This window comes from Aphelocoma coerulescens, chromosome 3 (assembly GCF_041296385.1).
Source record: "Aphelocoma coerulescens isolate FSJ_1873_10779 chromosome 3, UR_Acoe_1.0, whole genome shotgun sequence".
NCBI classification, from domain to species: domain Eukaryota; kingdom Metazoa; phylum Chordata; class Aves; order Passeriformes; family Corvidae; genus Aphelocoma; species Aphelocoma coerulescens.
In genome coordinates this window covers 123,970,430-123,994,924 of record NC_091016.1, presented here as the reverse complement: position 1 = coordinate 123,994,924, position 24,495 = coordinate 123,970,430, and the positions used below count along the sequence as shown (strand labels likewise).

At 47.9% G+C, this 24,495-nt stretch overlaps 1 protein-coding gene across 1 annotated transcript in view; it reads left to right on the top strand.

Moving 5' to 3' along the window:
* FZD3 (frizzled class receptor 3) overlaps positions 1–24,495 on the top strand; it is a 49,072-nt gene that overhangs the window by 7,226 nt on the left and 17,351 nt on the right. Inside the window, exons 3-4 of the mRNA XM_069011871.1 lie at positions 18,609–18,805; positions 19,852–20,869. Coding sequence (XP_068867972.1) covers positions 18,609–18,805; positions 19,852–20,869 — 1,215 coding nt within the window. The remainder of the gene's footprint in view (positions 1–18,608; positions 18,806–19,851; positions 20,870–24,495) is intronic.

Genomic DNA, 24,495 nt, shown 5'->3' with positions numbered 1-24,495 from the left:
GGGGGGATTCATTTGGCGTGCTGCAGGGAAGGCCTTGTCATTCTCACAGTTTTCCACTTTTTCACAGCAGTTCCTGATTAAAAAAAAAAAAACAAACCAAGAAGAATTCATTTTATTTGTACTGGAAGGGCACAATACAACGAGGAGTGGAGGTGAAGCAAAAATGAGAATTATTGTAGCTGTTGTCTTGCCATCAATAAATTCAATGTACTTCTCTTCCCATACTGCTGGTTGCTTAAAAACTTATTTATTATTTCTTGAAAGCTTGGAAAAATCATTTAAGTTGCCTTTTTGAGACTTTAGGCTGGTGTAATTCCTTCATAATTGTAATAAAGTCACATCATCAGGTTAGAGAATCAATAAAATCAGGGAATCCCAGAATGGTTTGGGTGGGAAGGGACCTTAAAACTCATCCAGTTCCAACCTGGACACCTTCCACTATCCCAGGCTGCTCCAAGCCCTGCCCAGCCTGGTCTTGGACACTTCCAGGGATCCAGGGGCAGCCGCAGCTTCTCTGGGAATTCTCTTCCAAGGCCTCACCACCTTCACAAGGAGTTATTTTTCCTCAGCATCCCATCCCAATCTCCCTTCTTTCGGCCTTGATTAAACAAAGGCAAATAGAATATTCCATCGGGGTGCCTGCTGGAATCAGCTCCCAGTCCTTGATTTACTCCTGGGAGAGATAATTCCTTAAGCCTTGTGCTGTGCTGCAGCCACGAGGCTGCTTTAATCTGGGAACACTGAAGGGAAGGGTGCTGCCTCCAGGAGCATTATTTTATTCCCAAATACCCCTGAAGGACCTTGGTCCTTTTGGCAGAGGACGAGCACCGATCCAGGCTGGCTCTGGCGAAGACTGAAATGAGAATTATTTTGCCTCTGCTGTTGTAAAAGCAGCAATAAAGGGGTGCTGGCACCCCAGCAGTGACAGAGCACGGAGCCACGAGCTGCTGGTGTCCAGGGCAGGAACTTCCCAGCTCCTGTGGCCGGGATGAGCTGTCCAGGCCGGAGCAGAGCCGGGAGCTGTCCAGGGCTTCTCGCTTCCCGACTCCGGAGGGTCCCTGCGGAGCTGTCACATCCCGCGTGCTGTGAGGCGCTGGTGAGGTTTTCTATAACCTGCTGGCAGGCTGGTTTTTGGCAATACCCATCAGGAATCGCTGGTGTCAGCAGTGCTGGTAGAGCTTCCCTCTCAGACATTCCCGAGGATGCTGCTGCGGCATCGGGATGGCGCTGCTCCCACGGCTCCGTGTGTCACATAAATCCATAAATCCTGGGCTGATGGAGAAGTCAAATTACCCCTCTCCCCCCTTGGGGACCTGACCTTGTTTACCCATCTCTTTGGATTATTATTGCTCCAAAGAATTATCTTCTGTCCCTTTTCCACTTACTTAATACTCCTCCGGCCTTGAAGGATTTGCTGACGCGTGAGCGTAGCCAGCGGTGGGGGTTTATCTGCCTTAATTCAGGTTTTGTAGGCAAACATTTTGATCAGAAAACGTGGAAGTTTGGGGCCTGTTGGAGCCCGTGGCCACTCACTGACAGCTTGTGTCACTGCTGAAGAGAAGCAGTTTAATTTGATGGTTGCCAGGCTTTTGGAATTAAATAAGCTGCCAGCGCTTCTTTCTCTTCACCCTGATTTTTATGGCACCCCACAAATGATGGTGGGGATCAAAGAGGCTTTAAAGGACAGGAGCCAGACATGGCTGAGGGCTGAATGGGTCCCTCTGAGTTGTCTTTTGGGATTATACTGGAGGTCAAAGACCCTAAAAAGGAGCCGATGCAGTCACCCCATGGCCAAGGAGATAACGTGCTCTTCCTTTGCACTCCACTCCCATTTTCCCGACCCAAAAAGAGCAGCAGTAGGGACTGAGGGATGCAGCTGGGTTGGCCAGGAGATGGAAAAGGGGGAAATGGAGAAATTGTGTCGTCCTGCAGTTGTTTTGGGGTTTGCAGCATGAGGGAAGAAGCTGGAAGGGCAGAGGAGCGATGACCCCTCATGTGCTCCTGCTCCATCAGCATCCCAGGGGTCACCAGGGAGTCAGGGCACTGATACAAACAAACGCCCCAGCCATGGATTTTTGGAATATTTAGAAGCAGAGCCAGTTAATTCGCCACAGAATATCCAACCACAGATGTGAGGACGTCTGATTTTTCATACCCTGTTTCGAATTTAGCTGTTTCTTGCCTGTTTTGGTGCTCACACAGGACAATTCCACGGACCTCACACGCTGCAAGGTCTGCATGTCCTTGCCAGCCCTGTTTTTGTCACCTTTGGAGTCTTAGTTAATTTTTTTCATCTTCTTTTTGAAGTGGGGGAGAACCAGAGTGTGCTTAAAATGGCACCAACAGAAAGCATAGCTGTGTTTATTCCCAGCCCAGTGCCAACATCTGGGATCAGAGGAATTTTTCCAGCAGAGGTAGGTCAGGTATTAAGTGGCTCATTTAGTGGTGTTTCTTTGCTAATAATCACCAAGGATCGGCAGAATGTGGAGTGGAAAATCCTTAACTTCTTACCCCCTTAATTCCACCTTTATTCCTTTTCTCCTTCTGCCTTCCCTGTGCACTATATCCCAAATTTCACACTTCTCCTTGGCTTTCTGTATTCCTCAGTTCTGCCTCCCAGCCTCCTGGAAGCACAGGCACATAAAGCTAATGGAAAAGGGGGTTTTAATCAGGCTGCTGTTGTGTAAGCAGCCTGATCTTAGGCACTAATTTGCAGCAAGGATTAATTTTCTCGTTAGTGTGTGCGATTATGATCCCTGCAGAACAATGGAGCCGGGCAGGATCACAGGGAAGCAAGCGGTGCTCCAGCTGATTAAAGCCTTCTCTTTCATTAATTTTATATTCTCTTATCCCCAGCTGGAATTTTTACCTTAGAAACAGCCACGTAAAGCTTTTAAATTTGTTTCATTGTTAAAGCAAAGCTGGGCTCGCAGAGATGATTCCGCGGCGTGAGGGCCGGGCCAAGGAATTCCTCATCGTGTCCTTGGGAATTCCTGCTCGAGGAATACCTGGGGCTTGTCTGTTCGAAATGCAGCAGCAGCCTCTGGTTCAGGCTTGATCTGCAAAGGGCACCGGTGTTCTGCAAAGGTGAAATCCTTAGTGGGAAAGAACAATCTGGGAAGAACCAGGGCTGCTACATCCCCGAGCAGCTTTTGTACAGAAATGAGCGTGATCCGACGATTCTGTAAAACGAGGTTTCTGAGGGAGCAGCTCAGCCTCGGCTGGGCTCGTGCTGGAGCCATGCATTGGATCCTTTTCGCAGGAAGATCCAGTGGGCTCCAAGATAATCTGAGGGAGTGTTGCAAGTTCCGTGGATAGTGACTGATTTCGATGGTTTGGACAGGAAGAGCAGCCGTGGGAGGTGATAATTTGCTCCGTGTTTCATGGACCTGTGCTGAGGTTGGTGGAGGCCTAAGGAAGAAAGGGAAGGAGGTTGGGAATCTTGGGAAGCGGTTAATCCGGACGAAACGACATCCAGGAATAGGTGCAGATGGAATTTTCGGCTGCTGCTGTGTGCAGTGGTTTGTGTTTGGGGGATGTGGTAATTCTCAAAGTTGGCAGGACACAGGGAATGGCTTCCCGCTGCCAGGGGGCAGAGTTGGGTGGGATAGTGGGAAGGAATTCCTCCCCGTGAGGGTGGGGAGGGGCTGGGATAGAATTCCCAGAGAATTTGTGGCTGCCCCTGGATCCCTGGGAGTGTCCAAGGCCAGGCTGGACAGGGCTTGGAGCACCCTTGGTGGGAGCTGTCCCTGCCCGTGGCATTTCCAGGTGGGATGGATCCTTCCTTAATTGTTCCACATCACGTGGAGCAGTCTCTGAGTTGTTCCTTCCTACCCCTGCACTACAAGAAACCAGAGAAAGGCGCCCGAGGGCTGAGCTTCACTGAAGGAACGAGCACTAAAAAGGGATTTTCCTTCCAAAATGAACACAAAGCACACGAGGGTTCAAACTCCTGCCTGGGGATCACCAGCACCCAAATATTAAAGCAAAATCACAGGCGTGAGAAACCCTGAATTTTTTCTCTGCCTAACACATCTTCGCCAGAGAATAATTTAAGATTTATTGATTTTCAGTCTTTGATGTTTGTTAATGAGAGCAAGGTGCCACGTGAGTGTTTTTAGAATGCTGACTACGGCAGTGAGAGGAAAAACGAAGAGAATGAAAGGGGTTGGGGGTTTTGTTGAATTGATAAACCAGTGCTTGCACGCTGGGGATGAACTCTGCCACCACGTTCGTATTTGCTTGGATCAAAGATTAATTCTGAAGGACGATTTGAGTGGAAATAGGAAGGGGAAGTTTAGCCTTAATGGCTTAGTGCAAACATGGAGGGGGGGGGGAGGAGGAAAAACATTACTTTTACATAAAGATACAGTTGAAAGTAAATGCTGCACGTCTTAATCAAGATGTATTCACAGGGGGATGTTTTCGGGGTCAGGGAGGCAGATGGCTCTGCAGCGTGCCTGGTTCTGCAGCAGCTGGTGCAGCCTTAAGGAGGAATTATCAGCAAAGGTGGAACGCACGCGGGTTTATTTGGAAGAGTTGAGTACCAAGTACTGCGCAGCCAGTTGAAGCTCTGCAAGTGTAAATTCAGGTGCCAGGGAATGTTGTGCTGCTGGAGCATCTGGGGAATATTTTGTTTTACCTTTTACCACTCCCTCACCCACCACAAGGTCACAGATATTTGGGGTTTTTTGCTCAAAAGCCCCAGAGATAGGTCCTTCCCATCTTTGTGTGGGCTTTGTGTAAAAAACAGGCAGTGATGTAAATAATGTTTGGCTGCTTAAAAGCGGGCTGGCTTGGCTGGGATGTGCTTTTTGTTTTGCTGCTGCTTGGAAATTGGCTTTTCCCTGCTTCTTGTGGTTTGGGATGGTCATTCCAGTTACAGGGTAGATGGATCCAGAGGGGAAATCACCCCAGAGTGAGAAGACGAGGAATAAATCTGGAGTAACTTCGGCACCGAGGAGCAGTTGTCAGAAATATTTGTCTCGCTGGCATGGCTGCAGTTTCCTTCTTTGATTTCGGGGGCATTGGTGAGTTTAGAGGAAGTTCAGGTGGCTTTTATGAGTTTGAGACACCTTCCACTGTCCCAGGTTGTTCCAAGCCTCGTCCAGCCTGGCCTTGGACACTCCCAGGGATCCAGGGGCAGCCACAGCTTCTCTGGGAGTTCCAGCCCCGCCCCTCCCCACCCTCACAGCCAGGAATTCCTTCCCAATATCCCATCCATCCCTGCCCTCTGGCAGTGGGAAGCCATTCCCTGTGTCCTGTCCCTCATCCCTTGTCCCCAGTCCCTCTCCAGCTCTCCTGGAGCCCCTTTAGGCCCTGGAAGGAGCTCTGAGCTCTCCCTGGATCCTTCTCCAGGTGAACACCCCCAGCTCTCCCAGCCTGGGGGCTCCAGCCCTCGGGGCAGCTCTGTGGCCTCCTCTGGCTTTGCTCCAACAATTCCATGTCCTCCTTATGCTGGGAGCACCAGCACCGTGCTCAGTACAGGGGAAATACTTGTGTTATTCTTCGAATTTATCCATTTTCTCCCTGGACTCCTCACGTTCAAAAGCACATCCACGCAAATCACTGGCAGTTACATGAGCTGAGTGTGCTGTGAAGCATTTGCTGTTGTTTCTTCGGTCTGTTTTGGGTTGTTTTTTTTTTTAATCTTCAATAAACCACCTGCTGGTTTTACATTCCCTGCTTTTTGTGCTGAAGACACAGCGAGCGAGTTTTCCTCTCGGTATCATCAGCGATTTTACAGGGCTCGTCCTCCTGCTGGCTCTTTTACAAGCTGCAATCATCAGAACGTGCCACGTTTATATTTTTATGGAGCAGCTATTCCAGGTTTTAGGGAGTAGATGGACGTGCTGCAGCGCTGGCAGACGCCGTGTGACTCTGTCACGTCACTCCTGTGGTGATGGTCACAGCCAGAGCCTTCCGTATCCTGCGGAACCATCCGTGTCGGGAGCTGCAGCTCCGTCCTCCTGACCCTCTGCTGCTTCCATTTCTCCATAAGGCCTTGATAAAACACCTCCAGAGCCCTTCAGTCGAGGGGATTTTCCAGGAGAACGTTAAATTCTCCTGTTGGGTTTGGGAATCGCTTCCTCCCAGTTTCTCTGCGGTCTCCTGGAAATCAATTCAGTGGAATTAGGTGGGTGCAGAACCAGCACGAAGTCGGATGCTCGGTCCTTCAAGGTTTTTTTAATTTTGTCTCGTTTTTAAGACTCTCTGGACCCACTTTCAGGACCCACTGGAGGTCCTGGCCTTGTGTTTTCAGCAACACCTTTCCCATTTTCCTCCCATCTCGCGATTTTGGCCGGGATCCCCCCCCCGGCTCCTCCTGTGTCCCGAGGAGTTGTTCCTATGGCTACCCCCCGCTTGTGGGGGGACAAAGGTTGGCATGTTGGTCCTCCCGAGCCAAATTCTGCCCTTTGACTCCCACCCCTTTTCACACCCCTCGCTAAGCTTGGCCTCTTGCTCCATCCGAGGCTTGTCAGCCAGGGGGTTCCCATGGAAACAGGGAAGGAAATTTGAAAAGAGAAGCACAAAGGGCTGCTTAATTTGAATTTGAACAAGGGAGGAAGGCTCCTTGTAGTTCATCTTTGTGTGGCGTGGAAGCCCGAAATTTATCTTCTGAAAGTTGCTTTCAATTTGTAAACTCGTTCATATTCCCTGTTTCTTGATTTATAGGACAAAAGTTGTCATGTCCGTGGCGCTGAGCGAGGAGAAACATCTTTCTTTATAAATTCAGGGAGACAGCTCTGGGCAGCCGCTCGTTTTCTTCTCCCCCCTCACAGCTCCGAAAGCATCGCTCATGTTTTTAACATTTCTCCCTGAAAACTCACATGTATTACATATTTTCCCCTTCGTAAGGACTCAATCATATTGTCAATTATCCGACATCGCTGCATCCTTGTCTTTGTGGGGGAGTGGGTGAATGATGTGTCCTTGAGAATCAGCAGAGACTGAATCCTGGCTCCTGAGAATTCCTTTTCCCTCCTTATTGTGCATTTTAACCCTCACGGTGCAGGTGCAACACGGAAATGTAAGTGCAGAGGATAACGTGGTTATAAAGTTTGACCTTGGATTTCAGCTTTGCTGCTTGTTGTCAATAATAAAGGAAAAAAAAAAAACCACCAAAGGCGAGGAAACAAAAATATCATGGGATGGCAGCATTTTACCTGCGTGTTTTACAAATGTGTCAGATTGTAAAGTTTGATGTGAATTTGTTAAAGGACAGGGAAGTTACTTTGCCTCCAGGTTTTCCTCTGTGGCTTTTCGAATGACAGATGATCCAATTCTTCCAGAAAAGGTCTTTACCTCACGTCCGAGAAATACCATTTAAAAGGAGTTATTTGGGACTCTGTCCTCCAAATCTCTTGGCTAAAATACCGACCCTGCTGAGCCCTCAGGCATTTTCTTTCCCCTCCCTTTGGAAATCACCCCTGTTGCTGACAATAACCTTCATTAAGTGGTATCACAAAAAAGGCAGCGTAATTCTCCAGATCCATCGGCCGCTTTTTTCCCCTGGCACCACGGGAGGCAGTTGCTTTTGTCTGGGAATTGCAAACTTCCAGGCTTTTAAAATTTAGCCTTTGCTTCCCCTCCCACTTTGTAGTGGCAGCCTTGAAGATTCCAGGGTCACGGAGGGGGCTGGGGGGAGTCGGAGCCAGGACTGGCAGGGATCTGTGGCCTGTGGATGTCCTGATCCCGCTGTATCCATCAGAAAGGAGCCGGTGGGATGGATTAAAGGACACATTTTTGATCTCTGGATGTCAGTGCTCATCCTTGAGTTGGGAAGCAGTGGGAGCCGGGAGCAAGGGAAGAGCTGAGCTCGTTAACGAATGCACGGACACTCCTTCCCACTCTGCCGGCCCCATCCTGCTGCTTCCAGCTCTTTTTGCTTTCCCTACCCCACAGCCCCACTCCTGCTCTTCCCTCAGCTGCATTTTCCAGCCTTTTGGACACTTTTATAGACACATAAAAGGGGATTTTTGCAGCATTGGGCAATTACTCAGTGGGAAAACGCTCTCACCCCTCTTGCCTCTCGCAGCCCCCTCAAGGAATTCGGTGAAGTCTTTCCTCCTTTCATAGTCTGATCCCACTGATTCCATTCCGTGTCCATTCCAAAGTCCCCTGCAGGACATTCCATCCCCATCCTGACATTTCTAGGAGTGGCATTTACTGTTCAAGAAGGTTTTGAAGGGGTTCTTCCACAGCATCCACAGATGTTTGCTTCTCTTTATTCCGTTTAACTGGGAAAGGGTTTGGAATCATCATCCTGGGCAGGGGCCTCGTGTGGAGCAGTTGCATCATCTTTTTGTGTTCCCTGTTTCCCTCCCCCGTGTCCCCTCTCTCTTATTAATCCAGTTATTGTTTGGCCTTGTGAGCATTCCAGACATGTGGGAGCAGTTCTCCCCAAAAACTCCGTCTGTGGAACAGAAGAGAGCTGGGAACGAACTCCTGGCCTCAACAGGGAGAAAAATCCCGGACTTTTGAGGGCAAAATATTCTTTAATCTACTTTGAGAGCAGCAAAAACCCTTTTAGGGTGCCGCAGAAACAAACAAGTGGAGGCACTGTGGGAATTCCTGTCAAATATTTATCTGGTGAATTATTAACTGGAAAAATCGAGTCAGGGGCTCGGGTTTGTCCTCAGTTTGATGGTTTGGGTGAGGATTTCAGGACTGGTCGTTCAGAGGTGGAGAACAGCTGTCTGGCCAGTGGAAAAGAGGGATACAATTGCAATTATTTTTAATTCTTTTCCCCCTGTAGCGTTCAGCTGTGACCTCATTAACTTGGCACTGAATAGAAGGGAGAGTATTGCCCTGATGAATCTTAAATTTTAATTTACAGCTGCTGCGTTCACACATGGGTTTTTTTTAGAAATGGTTAGTGGTTTAAAAATGGTTAAAAATTGAAGTCACCAGCTAATTATCTTAATTCCTCTATTTAGAAGCATAAATTAATTTTAATTTAATCCAGTGGAGTAAATTGAGGTATTCTCAGTCTTAACTTTCCTGTTCTGTATTAATTTCTGATGAATAGAGAGGCCTGTTGGGTTGCCCTCTTGTAATTCCTTAATTGGGTGAAAGAAATTTATACTGGGATGGACAATTTCTTTGAAAAATTGAAAAAATAAAAATCCCAATAAATTCAGGCAGTTTTTGTTCAGAACCTAAAGACTCACTGGAGAATTGTAATCATAAAAGAAAGGACAATCTCTTTCCAAAGACTGAAGTTTTCCCCCAAACCCACCTCATTTCCTCATTGTTTGTGTCCAGCTGTGCAGGTGGCACATGGGAAGAATTCCATGGCTAATACCAAAATAGGGGCATCCCTGAATCCTGAGATTCAGCTAAAGCTCACCTTGGAGTTTTGCAGTGGCTTTGTCGACTCGCTCACAGCACAGGGTGATTTTGGGTGGGGCCCCAGGGAACACTGAGAGAAACACTCTCGGTTTTTCACCCAAACTTTCAGGTAAATTTACAGGTTTTCCTGAGGAAAATCTGGTTTATGTCATAATCTGGCCACATCTTCACGTGGAGAGCGTTAAGTGCTGCAGCTTTACTTTTCTTCTGTTGGAAGTTGGCTGAAATATTTCCAAGCCCTCAGAATCCTCACAAACAAAATAGTCTGGAGTTGTAAATTGTAAAATGCCTCTTCCAGGGGAGTGAGGGAGCAGAGGAACAGTAACAGCTGTGGTGGAGTACATGTGGAATTAAATGGGAGGTGCTGCTGAGCTGAGATTTGGAGGTGCTGCCGCTTGGTTTGGGTGCATCCTACACCAGTAAATGCAGAGATAGGAGGAAGGAATTCTTCCCTCTGAGGGTTGTGAGGGGCTGGGATTGAATTCCCAGAGAAGCTGTGGCTGCCCCATCCCTGGAAGTGTCCAAGGCCGGGCTGGACGGGGCTTGGAGCAGCCTGGGATAGGGGAAGGTGTCGGGGTTGGAGCTGGATGAGCTTTGAGGTCGCTTCCCACCCAAACCATTCCATGGTTCTGTGATTCCATATCTCAGGGGACAGCAGGGCTGCGGAGTTTGCAGAGAACAGACCAGGAAACCCATCCTGCATTATTTATGCCCGTGGAACACAACCTGCTGATTTTTGAATTACTTCCACCAAAAGACAGCTCAGCGTCCTGGACTGACAGTGCAGCCTGCCTGGAAAGCAAACACGAGGGGAAAAAGAATAGAATGTCTTTATTAGAATTATTCTAAACAATACATTTTGATGATTGCTCTGTGAAATAGCCTTAATTTTGAGGCCCAAAGATGTAAATCTTCTCTCCCATCCAACTGCAGACAGCGTGTGTGTGTGTGTGTGGTTTTGCTGGGCTATGGATTGAACAGATGGTCTGCAATGTTAGATTAAGACACAGCTGTTAAAATATCAGCATTCGTGTGTCAGACACGTTCTGTTTGCTATCCAGGATGATTCTTATAACGTTAATCCAGCAGATTGTGTTCTTACTTCAGTTCGCATCGTGTTATTTATGAGGATGGTTGTGGTGGCTCAGTGTTGAGCTCTGCTCCTTCCCAAGACCAAAACCCCTGACTTTTCCATGGAGATGCATCGCTGTATGCCCTGAGTACTTTTGGGGTTTAATTTGGGCAGTAATTGGGGCAAAGACTTTGTGGATGCCACAGGATCTTTCCTTGAAGGATTTAGGTGAGATTTGTTTTCGTAGGAGCAAAATTCAATCATTTAACCTCTTCCCAAGGAGGTGCTGGTCCTGATAGTAGCCAGGGAAGACACGAGAGCTGTTGGATGGTGATTCCTTCTTGGAGAACATCTCCAACGTTCCCAGCTCAGGCAGGAGGGGATTTATTCCGACTGGCTCCGCCCTTGTTTTCCCATGGATGGAACCAGGTGTTCTGGCTGGTGGGAGAATCCTGTGAGAGGATTCCGACAGCAGACTGGCTGCCAGGGGAGCAGCAGACAAAGCTTCCTGAATTCTTTCAGTGTGGATGGATTGTCTCCTGCAGCCTTTCTGGCTGCCAGAAGTTCTGCTCCTGCATTTCCCAGCCTCCTGCCCCTCCTGGCTGCCGAAAGTTCTGCTCTAACAGCCTCGTGCCTCTTCTCTGCCCTGGCAAGAAGGGTTTGTCTGCTGTGCTGTGGGGCTGATGCTCTAAAACTCACTTTAATTTACCTTAAACCCGAGTCAGGCTGGCAGAGGAAGAGGATAAATAAACTTCTGCCCCTTGTGAGATTGCCCCTGAAGTGCCTTAGGTGACAGCTGCGATTTGTCCTCATTTTGTGACCATTTGGTGACAGCAAAGCTGACATTTAAGGCGGTCAGAACACTGCAGGTCCCCTTGGTTGGTCTCCCAAGGAGCACTTGGGCTTGAATGCCAAAATTCAGCAAATTGAAGCCTTCTGCCATCCTCATCTCAGTGGAAAACACAGAGATCCAATAGGCTGCACTGGCTGGTAATATTAAACATTCTAGCTATCCTGCTGCACCAGCTGGGTGAAAAACCACAGCGAAGTCACACATGAAGTAGTAGAAGTCATCAAGCCTTGGGGAAAAAAAAGTAAATTCTCTCCAGTGGGAGGGTTCAGTGTTTCTTATGTTACGTTTGGAAATGCAGCTTGTCTGGTTTTGTTCTGCAGGGTGTTAATGTTGTGTATTCTGTGGCAGGCGCTGCCATCCTGTATATTTACACTCTAAAAAATCAAAAGGGGAGGCAAATCCAAATGGTGACTTCGAATTTTGGCTGTGTCCTTACCTGTATTTTCCATCCTATTTGTGATTTATAGAAATCTCCTTTTTTTTGAGCACTGAAGAATCTGATCTGGCTGCAAATCCCGTCGTGTGCTCTCCAGCCAGTGTCAAATCCTCTGACAAACCCCACCAAATGCTTTTCCTCCTTTGCTCGGCAAGAGAAGTTTTTGAGCAGTGGATTGTCATGCTCCTCTCTCCTGGTTTTTCCAAGGAGACCTCCCTGGAGCTGGCAGGAATTGTGTGATCCTGCCATGTGGATCAGGGAAGGAGAAGGAGGAGGAGGAGGAGGAGGAGAAGGAGAAGGAGAAGGAGAAGGAGGAGGAGGAGGAGAAGGAGAAGGAGAAGGAGAAGGAGAAGGAGAAGGAGAAGGAGAAGGAGAAGGAGAAGGAGAAGGAGAAGGAGAAGGAGAAGGAGAAGGAGAAGGAGAGACAGAGAAGGTGAAGGAGACAGAAGGAGAAGGAGACAGAGAAGGAGAAGAGAAGGAGAAAGAGAAGGAGAAGAGAAGGAGACAGAGAAGGGGAGAAGGAGACAGAGAAGGAGAAGAGAAGGAGAAGGAGACTGAGAAGGAGAAGGAGAAGAGGGGAAGGGGAAGGGGAAGGAGAAGGGGAAGGGGAAGGGGAAGGGGAAGGAGAAGGAGAAGGAGAAGGAGAAGGAGAAGGAGAAGGAGAAGGAGAAGGAGAAGGAGAAGGAGAAGGAGAAGGAGGAGACAGAGAAGGAGAAGGAGAAGGAGAAGGAGAAGGAGAAGGAGAAGGAGAAGGAGAAGGAGAAGGAGAAGGAGAAGGAGAAGGAGAAGGAGAAGGAGAAGGAGAAGGAGAAGGAGAAGGAGAAGGAGGAGACAGAGAAGGAGAAGGAGAAGGAGAAGGAGAAGGAGAAGGAGAAGGAGAAGGAGAAGGAGAAGGAGAAGGAGAAGGAGAAGGAGAAGGAGAAGGAGAAGGAGGAGACAGAGAAGGAGAAGGAGAAGGAGACAGAGAAGGAGAAGAGGAGGAGGAGGAGGAGGAGAAGGAGAAGGAGGAGGAGGAGAAGGATGAGAAGGAGAAGGAGAAGAGAAGGAGAAGGAGGAGGAGGAGGAGGAGAAGGATGAGAAGGAGAAGGAGAAGGAGAAGGAGAAGGAGAAGGAGAAGGAGAAGGAGAAGGAGGAGGAGGAGAAGGATGAGAAGGAGAAGGAGAAGGAGAAGGAGAAGGAGGTTGGTGTTGCTCCACTTCTCAGCACGGGTCTCCTTCCCCTTCCCACGGTGACAGCAGCACCAGAGCATTTCCCAGCGGGCCTGGAAGCAGTGATCACACTCCCACTTGGAATGTCATCTTTGCAGGAGATGGAAATGTGTCATTTCCTTGAAAAATAGGATTTTGACGAGATTTACAGCTCCTGCCCCGGAGTCTCTTCCTTGCCCAGGCAAAATGTCTTTATTTAACAGTATCAAAAATACAATCCAGAGGATGGTGGATGTATTTCCCTGGTAATATCCCTCTGGAATTCTCCCAAGCCCATCACAGCAGGCATATGGAGAGGAAGGAGGAAGCCCAAAAACCCTCTCAGCTGCCAGCAACCCAACGCTCCCTGCAAATGGAAATGGTTACCAGGACCACCCTTCTTCGTTCCCCCATTCCCAAAACACGAATCCCACATCCAGGAAAAGTTGACAGATGGATGCCGTCTTCCAGAGGAACTTTGGAATTTAAAATGCAGCAGGAGACCTCTTAAAAGAACTCGAGCAGATGGCTTTGCTTTTTAGTCCTATAGGCAGAGATTAATGTCATTCCCTGTCTTTTAACTACTTCCATCTTTATCCTCCTTTTTTTCTTCCTGCAGAAATTAACCTTGGCTGTCTGTTTGGAGACAGAAAGCTTGGGATGGTTTTTCATGATTGCTGCCCTCTCTGAGTAAGGCAGGTAAAATAATTGGCCTTAGGTTTAAAGTGAATAACAAAGTGAGTGCCTCGTCCAACCTATAGCACGAGAAAAATATCATTTAAACCCACAGTAATTGCTTGTCTTTTTATATTGTAGGAGTTACTTAAATAACTATTTAAATGCAGGCGTTTATTTTTAGTGCTAAGGTAAAAACAATCTGGTTCTTTTTTTTTCCCCTTCCCAGCCCCTAAAGCAGTGCAGTGTCAGTCTAATCCTCACTGCTACCAGGATTTTTCCAGCTGCCATCAAATTATGAGGTGTGGGATATTGAAAGGCTGTGGGTCACGGGGTTCATGGGGATAATTGAGAATTGCTTTATTCCATGCCAGAGGGGAAAAAGCTCAGCAGGCAGCCAGAGCCGTGCCCCGCTTGGCTTTTCATACGTGTGTAGCCCTGTGAAAAACCAGAAATAATTCCAAAAATAAAAGTAGACCTCAGTTTCTCGACAGGGAAGTTGTTGGTGAGGTGAGCGGGGATGTGCTTTGTGCCAGGAATTCTCACTGGGCGTGTCTTGGCACCGTGCACTCAGAGCAGGCTGGGGCAAAGTCACCTTTTGCCTTTAGAAAGCAGAATGAAGGGTCTGCAGCAACCGGAGTCGCACGAAGTTGGGTAAACTGCGTTGATTCCAGAAGAAACAAACTCACTCCTGCACACCTGGCTGTGCTCGTGGTGCTCTCTGCCACCTTTAATTTCACGGCACGATCCAGCTCGAGCCAAACTGGGTGGGAAAAGGTAGAAATGGCTCTGGTCTTCTGCCAAGTTCGGGCCCCAAATCCCTGCTTTTTGCTCTGCTGTGGCCGGGTGAACATTCCCTGATTTTCTTCAGGAAGCAGCAGCCGGGTTGAGGCAGGACCCTGCTTGATCCCAGCAGCTCTTCAGCTCAGGTGTGAACCTGGAGCAAACGTCTCCAGGTGGAGTGTGAGCGCCAGGAGCCTGGGCTGCAGGATCCAGTGAATCCAGAGGGGTTCACAGGAGTCAGGGGTGATGGAAAATAAGATTTTCAGTCTCAAGGAAACCAATTCTGCTCGTGACAGCCGTCAGAAGCAAGGGGCCAGATGTGCTCAGTGGAAGCAGGAGCTGTCTGCAGAGCTAAATCCAAAGCAGCTCCAGTTCTCCAGGGAAGGCAGCCTGGAGGGCATTAGTGCCCGTGCCCTTTGGGACACAATTCCCGATTTCTTCCATCAAAGAGCGGGAGATGCAGGACAAAGAGCAGCTCACGTGGCTGCTCTGGGCCAGGATGTGCCCCGAGGCAGCTGCTTCCACCCGGGAATTGCAGCAGCAATTGAGAGTCATAGCATCACTCTCTTCCCAGGAGCCTGAGGGGAGAAAAGTTCCCTCCTTCCCTCTCGGGATTTATGAGGATGCTTCCTGTTTAGTTCTCTGTTCAAAGAATGGAATATAAAACCAAACAGAGTAGGGAAAGATCAGCCAAGTAATTCGGTTTAAATCGTGCAAAGTCACTTCCCAAAACCAGGCAGTTAAATGTCTGTGTAAGTATTTTTTAATTGAAATATTTATTTTATTTACCTGATAAGAAAATAATTGGGTTTATTATCTCTCAGTATTACGAGGTCTGAAATCGGAACTCGGCTCCATGGTGTATTTATAAATTGAGTTACTTCTCTTGTTTGTAACCAAAAATGAGGACTTGTTAAAAAAAATGATTTGGAGTGGGGGAAAATCTACACATTCCAGCTCTCCTTTGGCTTTCATCCCTTGGGGAATGAAAGCTGGGGGCTGGAAGGAGATGATCTTTAAGGTCCCTTCCAACCCAAACCATTCTGTGATTCCACGACCCCCTCCTGAAAACAAACCCGAGGCCAGCAGGAAATTTCTAATCTCTGCTAAAGCACGGCCATCGAAGCTCTTTTCCAGCAGATGGGAATAGCAGGGAAGGAAGGAGCTGGGGAAGAGGGAGAAGAAAGAGCTGGGTGAGGTTGTGCTGCTCTGAGGGAAGCAGGGACACAGGGCTGGGACACAGCACCTGGGTGGCAAAGCGAAGGACAGGAAGAGTTTATCTCTTCCTTTCTTGGATTTCCCGGGACTTGGCCTGAATGACTGAAATCAGTTTGGCTGCCACACCTCCTCTTGCCCTCATCCTTCTCCTTTTTCCTCCTGGAGTTGTTCACCAGGCGTTTTTCAAACGCGCATCCCATTTAACAGAGGGCCTTTTGTTCGGCACCGGCGGAGTCATAACTTGCTCTGCGTCCTTGGGCAAGAGCATAAAAAGAGTCCTTTAATCTCCCTGGGTTTATTTTTAATAGGGAACAACATAATCAGTAGGTGGAGGTGACTTTTCATCTTCGGAGCTGCGAGGGGGGAAGGCAATTTGGGGATAATTTTTGGGGCGCTTTCAGAGGGAGCTGCCCACAGGCACAAATGCTGCTGTCGCTGCCTCAGGGCAAGCGAGGCTCTTTTTCTGTGTCATCAGGAGTCATTGCAGGGATTTTTCTTCTGTTCCCCAGCTCAGCCTCTTCAGGATTTTAAAGTTCGCAGGATCCCAGGATCATTGAGGCTGGAAAAGATCTTTGGGGTCATTGAGTCCAACCTGTGACCGATCCCCACCGTGTCCCCAGCCCAGAGCACGGAGGGCCACGTCCAGGCCTTCCTTGGACACCTCCAGGGACTCCAAACCTCCCTGGGCAAGCCCTGCCAATGTTTGACAGCTTTTCCATGAAGAAATTCCCTCTGATGTCCAACCTGAAGCTCTCCTGGCACAGCTTGAGGCCGTTTCCTCCTGTCCTTCCCTTCACCTGGAGCTGTGTTTGCACACCTTGAGTTGCTCTGGGGTCTCTTCCGAAACAGCTCAGCCTCTGCAGCTCCACCAAATCCAAACAGATCTTTTAACAAAGGCAGAAGACCAGGAAAAGAGGAATTTTCTTAGTGGGAGGTGTATCAGAGGAAAGTAGGGGAGGAATTGTCAGGAGAACTTGAAATTCAGATGTGGGTTTGTACAAACCCACAGTGGCAGGAGGCAAAGCTCAGGGACTGGGGCAGGCATGGAAACAGGAGCTCTTTTTCATAAAGTTATAACTTAATTTTCTCATTTTCAGGGTTTTTTGAAAAGAAGGGAAGTTAAACTCTTACCAGAATAAAAGTGGAGTTCTTGTTTTATTTCCCCTTTCCATCAAACAAAGGAAGATTTTTACCTTCAGCTTTTCCAGGCAGGTGGTGTAACTTCCTGGAATCAGTTTCTTAGATCCACATGATCAAACAATGGCTTTAACTCTGCTGTAGACAACAAATACTCACAAATAAATCTATAAATAAAAATAATTCTGAAGTACATGTCCAGCCAAACAGAAGGAGTTCCTTGAGTAACACGAGCTTGTAAATATAAATATTTCCCAACTGCTGCTGCCTTTTTCCTGGTTGCTAACTCCGGAGGCTCATCCTGCTCTTGCTGCAAGTTATTGCTGAATTTCATGGCTCTCCTGTTCATGGGATGTTTGAGAAATGAAGGGGATTTGTTCAGCTTGGTAAATAATAATGATGTTTAAAAAAACCCCACGTTGAAATCGTAGCATGGTTGTGCCTTGTATTCCAAAAATTCACCTTTTGCAGGGGGAAGGAGACTTCTGGGGAGGATTGGCAGAGTAAAGAGGTGATAAGGGAGGTGTGAAACTTTTCCTTATAATTCCCAGTGTTTGCCATTTCTGTTACCACAGAAGATGCCCTATTTTTTCCCTGTTAGATCAGTTCTGCTCTGTCGTTTGGAAAAAGAAAATGCTGAATTGGTTTAAAACACTTCTCAGGAAATTGCTGCTTGAGAATGTAATCGTTCTGCAGCTCCTCTTCAGCTGCACTTCTAATAAGATTTAGGATTTAGATGTATTTCTATATAGCAGGTTCATTTGTGCTTCACCTATTGCACTGCACATTCCAAAGATTAGGATTCTGCTCCTTAATCCTGCTGGGCTGTGGAGACAACTCTGCTATCCAAATAATGGACTTTTTCTAAAAATCTGTGTAGAACAGAGCAGTGCCATTGATGAAGCCACTGTCACCTTTTCCCTTTGAGCTGTGATTTGAAATACAAATCAGGATGAGAAGTGGCTCATGGAGGTGTTCTTGCAGTCGGGGGTTTGTTTCATTCCAGAGTTGGAAGCCCTAATGTGTTCCAATATTCTCTAATTCCACTCTCACGGGAATATCACTGATCTTACATTGATATCTGAAGAGATGGCGAGGCTTTGGATGCTGGTAGGTGCCACAGAAACTTGGAATGAGACATTGATTAATTCCTGGAGAGTTCTGAGGACAAACCACAAAAAGCAAGAGCAGAACAAACCCACGCTGGACAGTAGGAATACAACGTGGATTATCAACATGCAGCAGCTTTCACTGAGACATAAATCCCTGTCCTCTTTATTTTTCCTTCTTTATCCTTCAGGAATATTCCAGACCAGCTGTATTTGCCCAACTCTGACAGATTTTCTCTCGGAGGTTCCGAGGAGTGTTGCTCTCACCAACACCCAAACCTGTTGTGAAGCACCACGGGAGCACAAGACACCGGTTATTTATTTTGATTTGGATTTTTTTCAGGCTTTGATTTCGCGGTGCTTTCTGTTGGTTGGGCAAGAAATGGCATCTTGGCTGTGCCTTCACTGTGGTTACAGCCCTGTTCTGGGAGCTGGGAGGTTCTGTGGCTGTGTGGGAAATTATATAACTGGGATAACGTGAGGGCTGGGAATGTTTTCCTTCCACAGATACACCTTCATGAGAGAACTGAAATCCCCACCAGCATTTAGCTGTCGAATTCCCACTGACTTTAATGCAGATTGAGTACATAAATATCCCTTGGGAATCTCTTCATTTGTCCCCCACGGTCACCCATCTTCCTAAAACACCTCAGTTCTGTCCTGATGATCGTTTCTCCCAACAGCCAGGAAAAGAAGGTCGCGGTCACGGCTGCGGTGAGACAAAGTGAAACATTCCACAAATTGCTGCTTGTAGCTGCTGAATTCTCTCCTTTCTCTTTGCCAGCCCTTCCACCCCATGGTGAACCTGGAATGCTCCCGGGATTTCCGGCCCTTCCTGTGTGCCCTGTACGCGCCGGTGTGCATGGAGTACGGGCGGGTGACGCTGCCCTGCCGCCGCCTGTGCCAGCGAGCCCACAGCGAGTGCTCCAAGCTCATGGAGATGTTTGGGGTCTCCTGGCCGGAGGATATGGAGTGCACCAGGTGAGAAAATCCCCTTTTTTTTTTTTTTTTTTTTTTTTTTTCAGGATAAAATTTTATTCCGATCCAGGATGTTTTATGGTTCATAAAAAACCAGGCGTTTTAAATGTTTTCCGTCACAAGCGGCCGTGTTTTCCTTCCCATTTTCCAGCAGCCTGTTTCCTGAGGTGGGAAGTGAGTTCCTATTTCTGCCCAAGAGATCAGCTGAAACTTGGCTGGGTTTGATGAGGATGAAATCTCAAAGCTGTTTGCAGAGCATTTACCCCTTGCTGAGCTGCAAACAGCCGTGCTCAGCTTTACATTGCACCAATAACTTTACGGAAAAACGACCCGATGGTGTTCCAAGCTGTTTGAGGCAGAATACACGTGAAATTAAAAACAATACCCTCATGCCTTGTTGTTTTCTGTAAGTGACTCCAGCAGCTAATGAAACTGAGGAGCACAAACAGGAAGAAATCGTTTACTGTTGGATTGGAGAGAATGGAAAACAATTAAAATTATTTTAGTTAAATAAGTCGTAAGAGGATAAAATAAGAGGACGGTTCTAGGTAACTGGGATTTCTCCAGTGTCTCCTTCAAAACTCCAGCGGTCCTTGCCTCGAGTCAGAGCTTTAACTACACAAATATCTCCGTCATAATTCCATTTATTAACGCTGGTGGCAGTGCTAGTTGGAATTTTGGTGTCACCACCTCACTGCCCTGTCTGACGGCAGCGAGTGCAGTTGATCAGGAAAGGCTTTAAAATGTTCTATAAAATTGTGCTGCCACGGGCTTAAGTTCACAGAGTTCCTGGGATGGATCTTCCATCCTCACCTTCATTCCTAAAGCCCCAATGGGCTCCTGGTCTGTTTCATTTTTAAACTTATTTTGTAGTTTCAACACTGCTTTGTGGGATGAGTTTGTGTCTAAACAGTGCAGAATTTCGTGGATTCCCCAGTTTTTGGATTGTCTGGTTTTGCTCCCGTTGGTTTGCCTGAAGTCACACCTAGAGATGAAGTTACCAGCCCTTGTAAAGTACGAGTATATTTCTTGTAAACGCCTCTTTTTAGGTTCCCAGATTGTGACGAGCCCTATCCTCGCCTGGTCGACCTCAACTTGGCCGGCGAGCCCACGGAGGAGGCCCCGATGGCCGTCCAGAGGGATTACGGCTTTTGGTGTCCTCGGGAGCTGAAAATCGACCCGGACCTGGGTTACTCCTTCCTGAGGGTCCGGGACTGCTCCCCTCCTTGCCCCAACATGTACTTCCGTCGGGAGGAGCTGTCCTTCGCCCGCTACTTCATCGGCGTCATCTCCATCGTCTGCCTCTCGGCCACCTTGTTCACCTTCCTGACCTTCCTCATCGACGTCACCAGGTTCCGCTACCCGGAGAGGCCGATCATCTTCTACGCCGTGTGCTACATGATGGTGTCCCTGATCTTCTTCATCGGCTTCCTGCTGGAGGACCGGGTGGCCTGCAACGCCTCCAGCCCCTCCCAGTACAAGGCCTCCACAGTGACTCAGGGCTCCCACAACAAGGCCTGCACCATGCTCTTCATGGTGCTCTACTTCTTCACCATGGCCGGCAGCGTCTGGTGGGTCATCCTCACCATCACCTGGTTCCTGGCGGCCGTGCCCAAGTGGGGCAGCGAGGCCATCGAGAAGAAGGCCCTGCTGTTCCACGCCAGCGCCTGGGGCATCCCGGGCACCCTCACCATCATCCTCTTGGCCATGAACAAAATCGAAGGCGACAACATCAGCGGCGTGTGCTTCGTCGGCCTCTACGACGTGGACGCGCTGCGATACTTCGTGCTGGCCCCTCTCTGCCTGTACGTGGTGGTGGGAGTCTCCCTCCTCCTGGCCGGGATTATCTCCCTCAACCGCGTTCGCATCGAGATCCCGCTGGAGAAGGAGAACCAGGACAAGCTGGTGAAGTTCATGATCCGCATCGGCGTGTTCAGCGTGCTGTACCTCGTGCCCCTGCTGGTGGTGATCGGCTGCTATTTCTACGAGCAGGCGTATCGGGGCGTGTGGGAGACCACGTGGATCCAGGAGCGCTGCCGGGAGTATCACATCCCCTGTCCCTACCAGGTGAGGAACCCCGGGGGAGGGCATGTGGGAAGAGTTACTCGTCCTCCCTAACTCAAAAGTGCTTTTATAGGAATTTTTTTACTCCTGTAAAAAAAGTTCTTGCCATACTCAAATTATTGGGATAATGCCCTAGGCCGGGTGTTGCTGGGAAATCAGAGGCTCCCATCAGGTGCCTGGTGTTTTTTCGTGGAGTTTCTGGGCTGTATGGCACCCCCACGGGATAGAAAGATGTTATTTTAAACCAACCTCTAGACTGGGCCTTGACGAGTTTGTTTTTGGCCTTTGGAAGTTTTGCTGGTGAGGAATTCTGGCATTTAAACTGAGTTGTCATCGGGCTGCTTTTTCTGGTTCTCGTTGTTTGTCCGTAGCAGTTTTGGGGCTTTGATGGCCCGGAGGTTTTGTGCTCATTTTGTGCCAGGAACATCTGTATAAAATCCTTCTTGAAGTGTCTTCTGAAGAAAACCAGAGCTTGCAGCTCATCAGCTTTGGTGTTTTTTTCAAGAAATCAAGAGTTATCTGCTTGGTTTAATTGAGTTATCACAGGAACAGAAGCCTCCAAGAGCCCTAAGATCAAACTCTCCACTGGTTTATTCAGATGCAGTTGAAAAGAAAGTATTGCAGGGATTAATTGCTTACTTTGGAGCCAAAAGGGCAGATTGTTTTTGGAATTACATTCCTTAGATATTTTCTGCAACTTATTTTAAAGGAACTTTATTTCCAGAAGGTTTTACAGCAAACCTTTATTATACAGCTGCACGCAGAGGGATATTTAAAAATTAGCATTTTGGCTTTGAAGCAGTTAAAACACCAGCTGAATCATCAAAGCTCACATTTTAATGCAATAAAATATCACTTAAAGGTTTGGCTTAGGCTTGATAAATTCCTTTTATTACCTTTTAACCCTTTCTGGTGTTTTTCTCCATCAGGTTTTATTAGGGTGGGACTCTTCCCTCCCATCCAGTGCGGGAGCATTTTTATGGCAGGAAATCTCTGGCAGTGGGTGTGTGCAGTTCCATTGGCTTGATTGAGTCTTCACTGCTGCAGGTTTTAATCTGTTCAAACTGGCTGATGCTTAAAAACAAAGGAAAAAACCCTCCAAAAACCAGGGACATGTGGCTTTCTCTTGATTAATTCCCAGCACCCACCGTGTGCCAATCTGAATTTTGTTTGGTAAGGATCTATAAAATCAAGAGGGTTTTGCCTCCCAAAAAATTTGAGCAAGAACTTGTTTTAAACCTCAAAACTGAGGGCTGGAAGAATGAAAACATGTAGGGAAATGCTCCTGAAATCCCTGGCAAACCGTTGCCATAATGGCCCAGCGGGAGTCAAAAGAACAATAATGGTTTCATTCACATCAAATTGGGTTGAAGGACCTGCAGACCCCAGGGAGTATTAGAAGGGGGTTTTCTTTCTCTTTTAACCCATCCATTTATATTTTTTTTCCCCCTCAAACTAAACATGCTTCCTTTATTAAACAATCCAGATTTATAACTGAAACAGATTCCCAAAGCTGTGGGAAAAATGATTTTATCCTTAGCTCATGCTAGTGAAATATATCCTTAAATTAGGGAGAAATGTGGAGTTTTGTGGAAAATATCCCTCAGTGGCGAAATAAGAGCATATTTTTACAAACTTTAATGTTACTTAATTAACTTCCAATGTTTCTGAGAGCTCTAAATGGAGAGCTGGAGTCGATCCCACAGTGGATAAAAGGTTTATGTGTGAAGCTTCCCCCGGGGTTGTGGATTTTGGGAGCTTTTGCCCAACACCAGCAAATCCGAGGTTAAAAATCCATGAGTCCATCGGAGCGTGACATCATCCTTGCCATCGGAGATGGTGCCACAGAAACTCCTTCTGGAAAATTCCTGGTGAGGGGGGTGGGAATATGCAGCTGCTCCTGCAGGAGGGGCCGCGGGGTCAGTGCTGAGCCGTGGATTCTCCTGCCTGCTCCAGAACCAGGCTGGGGCTCAGATGAAAACCAGCCACTGTTTTTATTTGGCTGCCTAGAATGAGAAATGGCCCCAAAATTAGAAATATTCCCAAGTGGAGGAGGCCACAAGATGTCTTTATGCTCCCGCTGTGATTTCTGGCTACCTGGATGTTTCCTGGCTTGACCTGGATATGGATTCTCCTGGTTTTTTGGCAAATCTGGGAGGTATCCGTTGCTTTCCTTGTGAAATCAAACCTTCTTTGCCACAAGGACAGGGAATGAATGTCCCAATATTCCCTCTGCTCATGGAGTAAGTGCAGGGCCAGAAGGAGCTCATGGCGCCCTGTCCTGCCCTCGGTGTCCTCCGTGCTCCGAGGTCCGGGAGGGAATAGGAAAGAGGGAAAGGGTCTGTAGGAGCTGGGAGCAGCTTTCTCCCCATGGCACATCCATCTCCTCAGTTTTCTGGAAGTCAGGGAGTGACTTTAATCATAAAATCAAGAAATTATTTGGGTGGGAAGGGACCTTAAAGCTCATCCAGTGCCACCCCCTGCCACGGGTAGGGACACCTTCCACTGTCCGAGGTTGCTCCAAGCCCCATCCAGCCTGGCCTTTCAGTGGGAATAAGGACAAATTGATGGAAGTGTCCCCACAGATAATTCTTGTTCCTGCTGCCAGGGCTCTGCAGTGACTGCACTGGTCTGATCTTTCCAGTCAGTGCAACTTCTCTGTGAAATCGCTGCTCACACTGGCCTGAAACTGTCCTGACCCATCCACCTCTCATTTTACTGAGCTTGGAATATTTTTCTTTTTCTGGAGGGCAAAACGGTGCCTTTGGAATCTGCTTTCAGCTTAGGAATATTCAAACAAGGAGCTGAATTTTGTGTTGGAATCCTACTTTTCACTCATTGCCTTAAAAAAGGAGTTAACCCAATGTCACTTCATCGTTCACAGGGCAGAGCCTTGGGACAGGCCAACAGTTTCACCATTTCGGATCAATTCTTGGTGTTGGCTTGGTTTGTTAATCCTGCCCCGATGTTCAGCTCTCAGAGTTCGTCTCTTTCCTCTCTTATTTGCAGTTTAATCCCAGATTTTGGTGGAATGTGTCATCCTGTGGGAATCAGATCAAGTGCAGGTGCACTGGGATAAAGTTTTGGGCAGTCACTCTGCAGAAGCACAGAATGACTCAGGTTCAAGGGGAGGCTCAGGCTGGATTTTAGGGAAAGGTTCTTCCCCCAAAGGGTTTTGGGGCACTGGAGCAGCTCCCCATGGAATGGTGACATTCCCAAAGCTGCCAGAGCTCCAGGAGCGTTTGGACAGCGCTCCCAGGGATGCACAGGGTGGGATTGTTGGGGTGTCTGTGCAGGGCAGGGCTTGGACTCCATGTTCCTGGTGGGTCCAGCTCTGGATATTCCATGATTTTATGACCTGTGGACACATTTACTCCAACCCCTGCTCAAGCAGGGTCAGCCCAGGTCTGTGTCCAGTCAGGTTTTGAGTTCCTGTTGTCATAAAAGCTGTGATTCCCTTTCCATCCGACCTCAGAAGTAAAAGGAAAAGCAGGGGGAAAGGGGAAAAAACCCTTTAAAGTTCATTTGGCTGCTGTCCCACATCCTTGTCCTGCACGGTGGTTTATTCCTTACAAGGAGAGTGTCGGAGTTTTATTCCTCTTGGAATTACAGGGAGAATCAAAACTGGG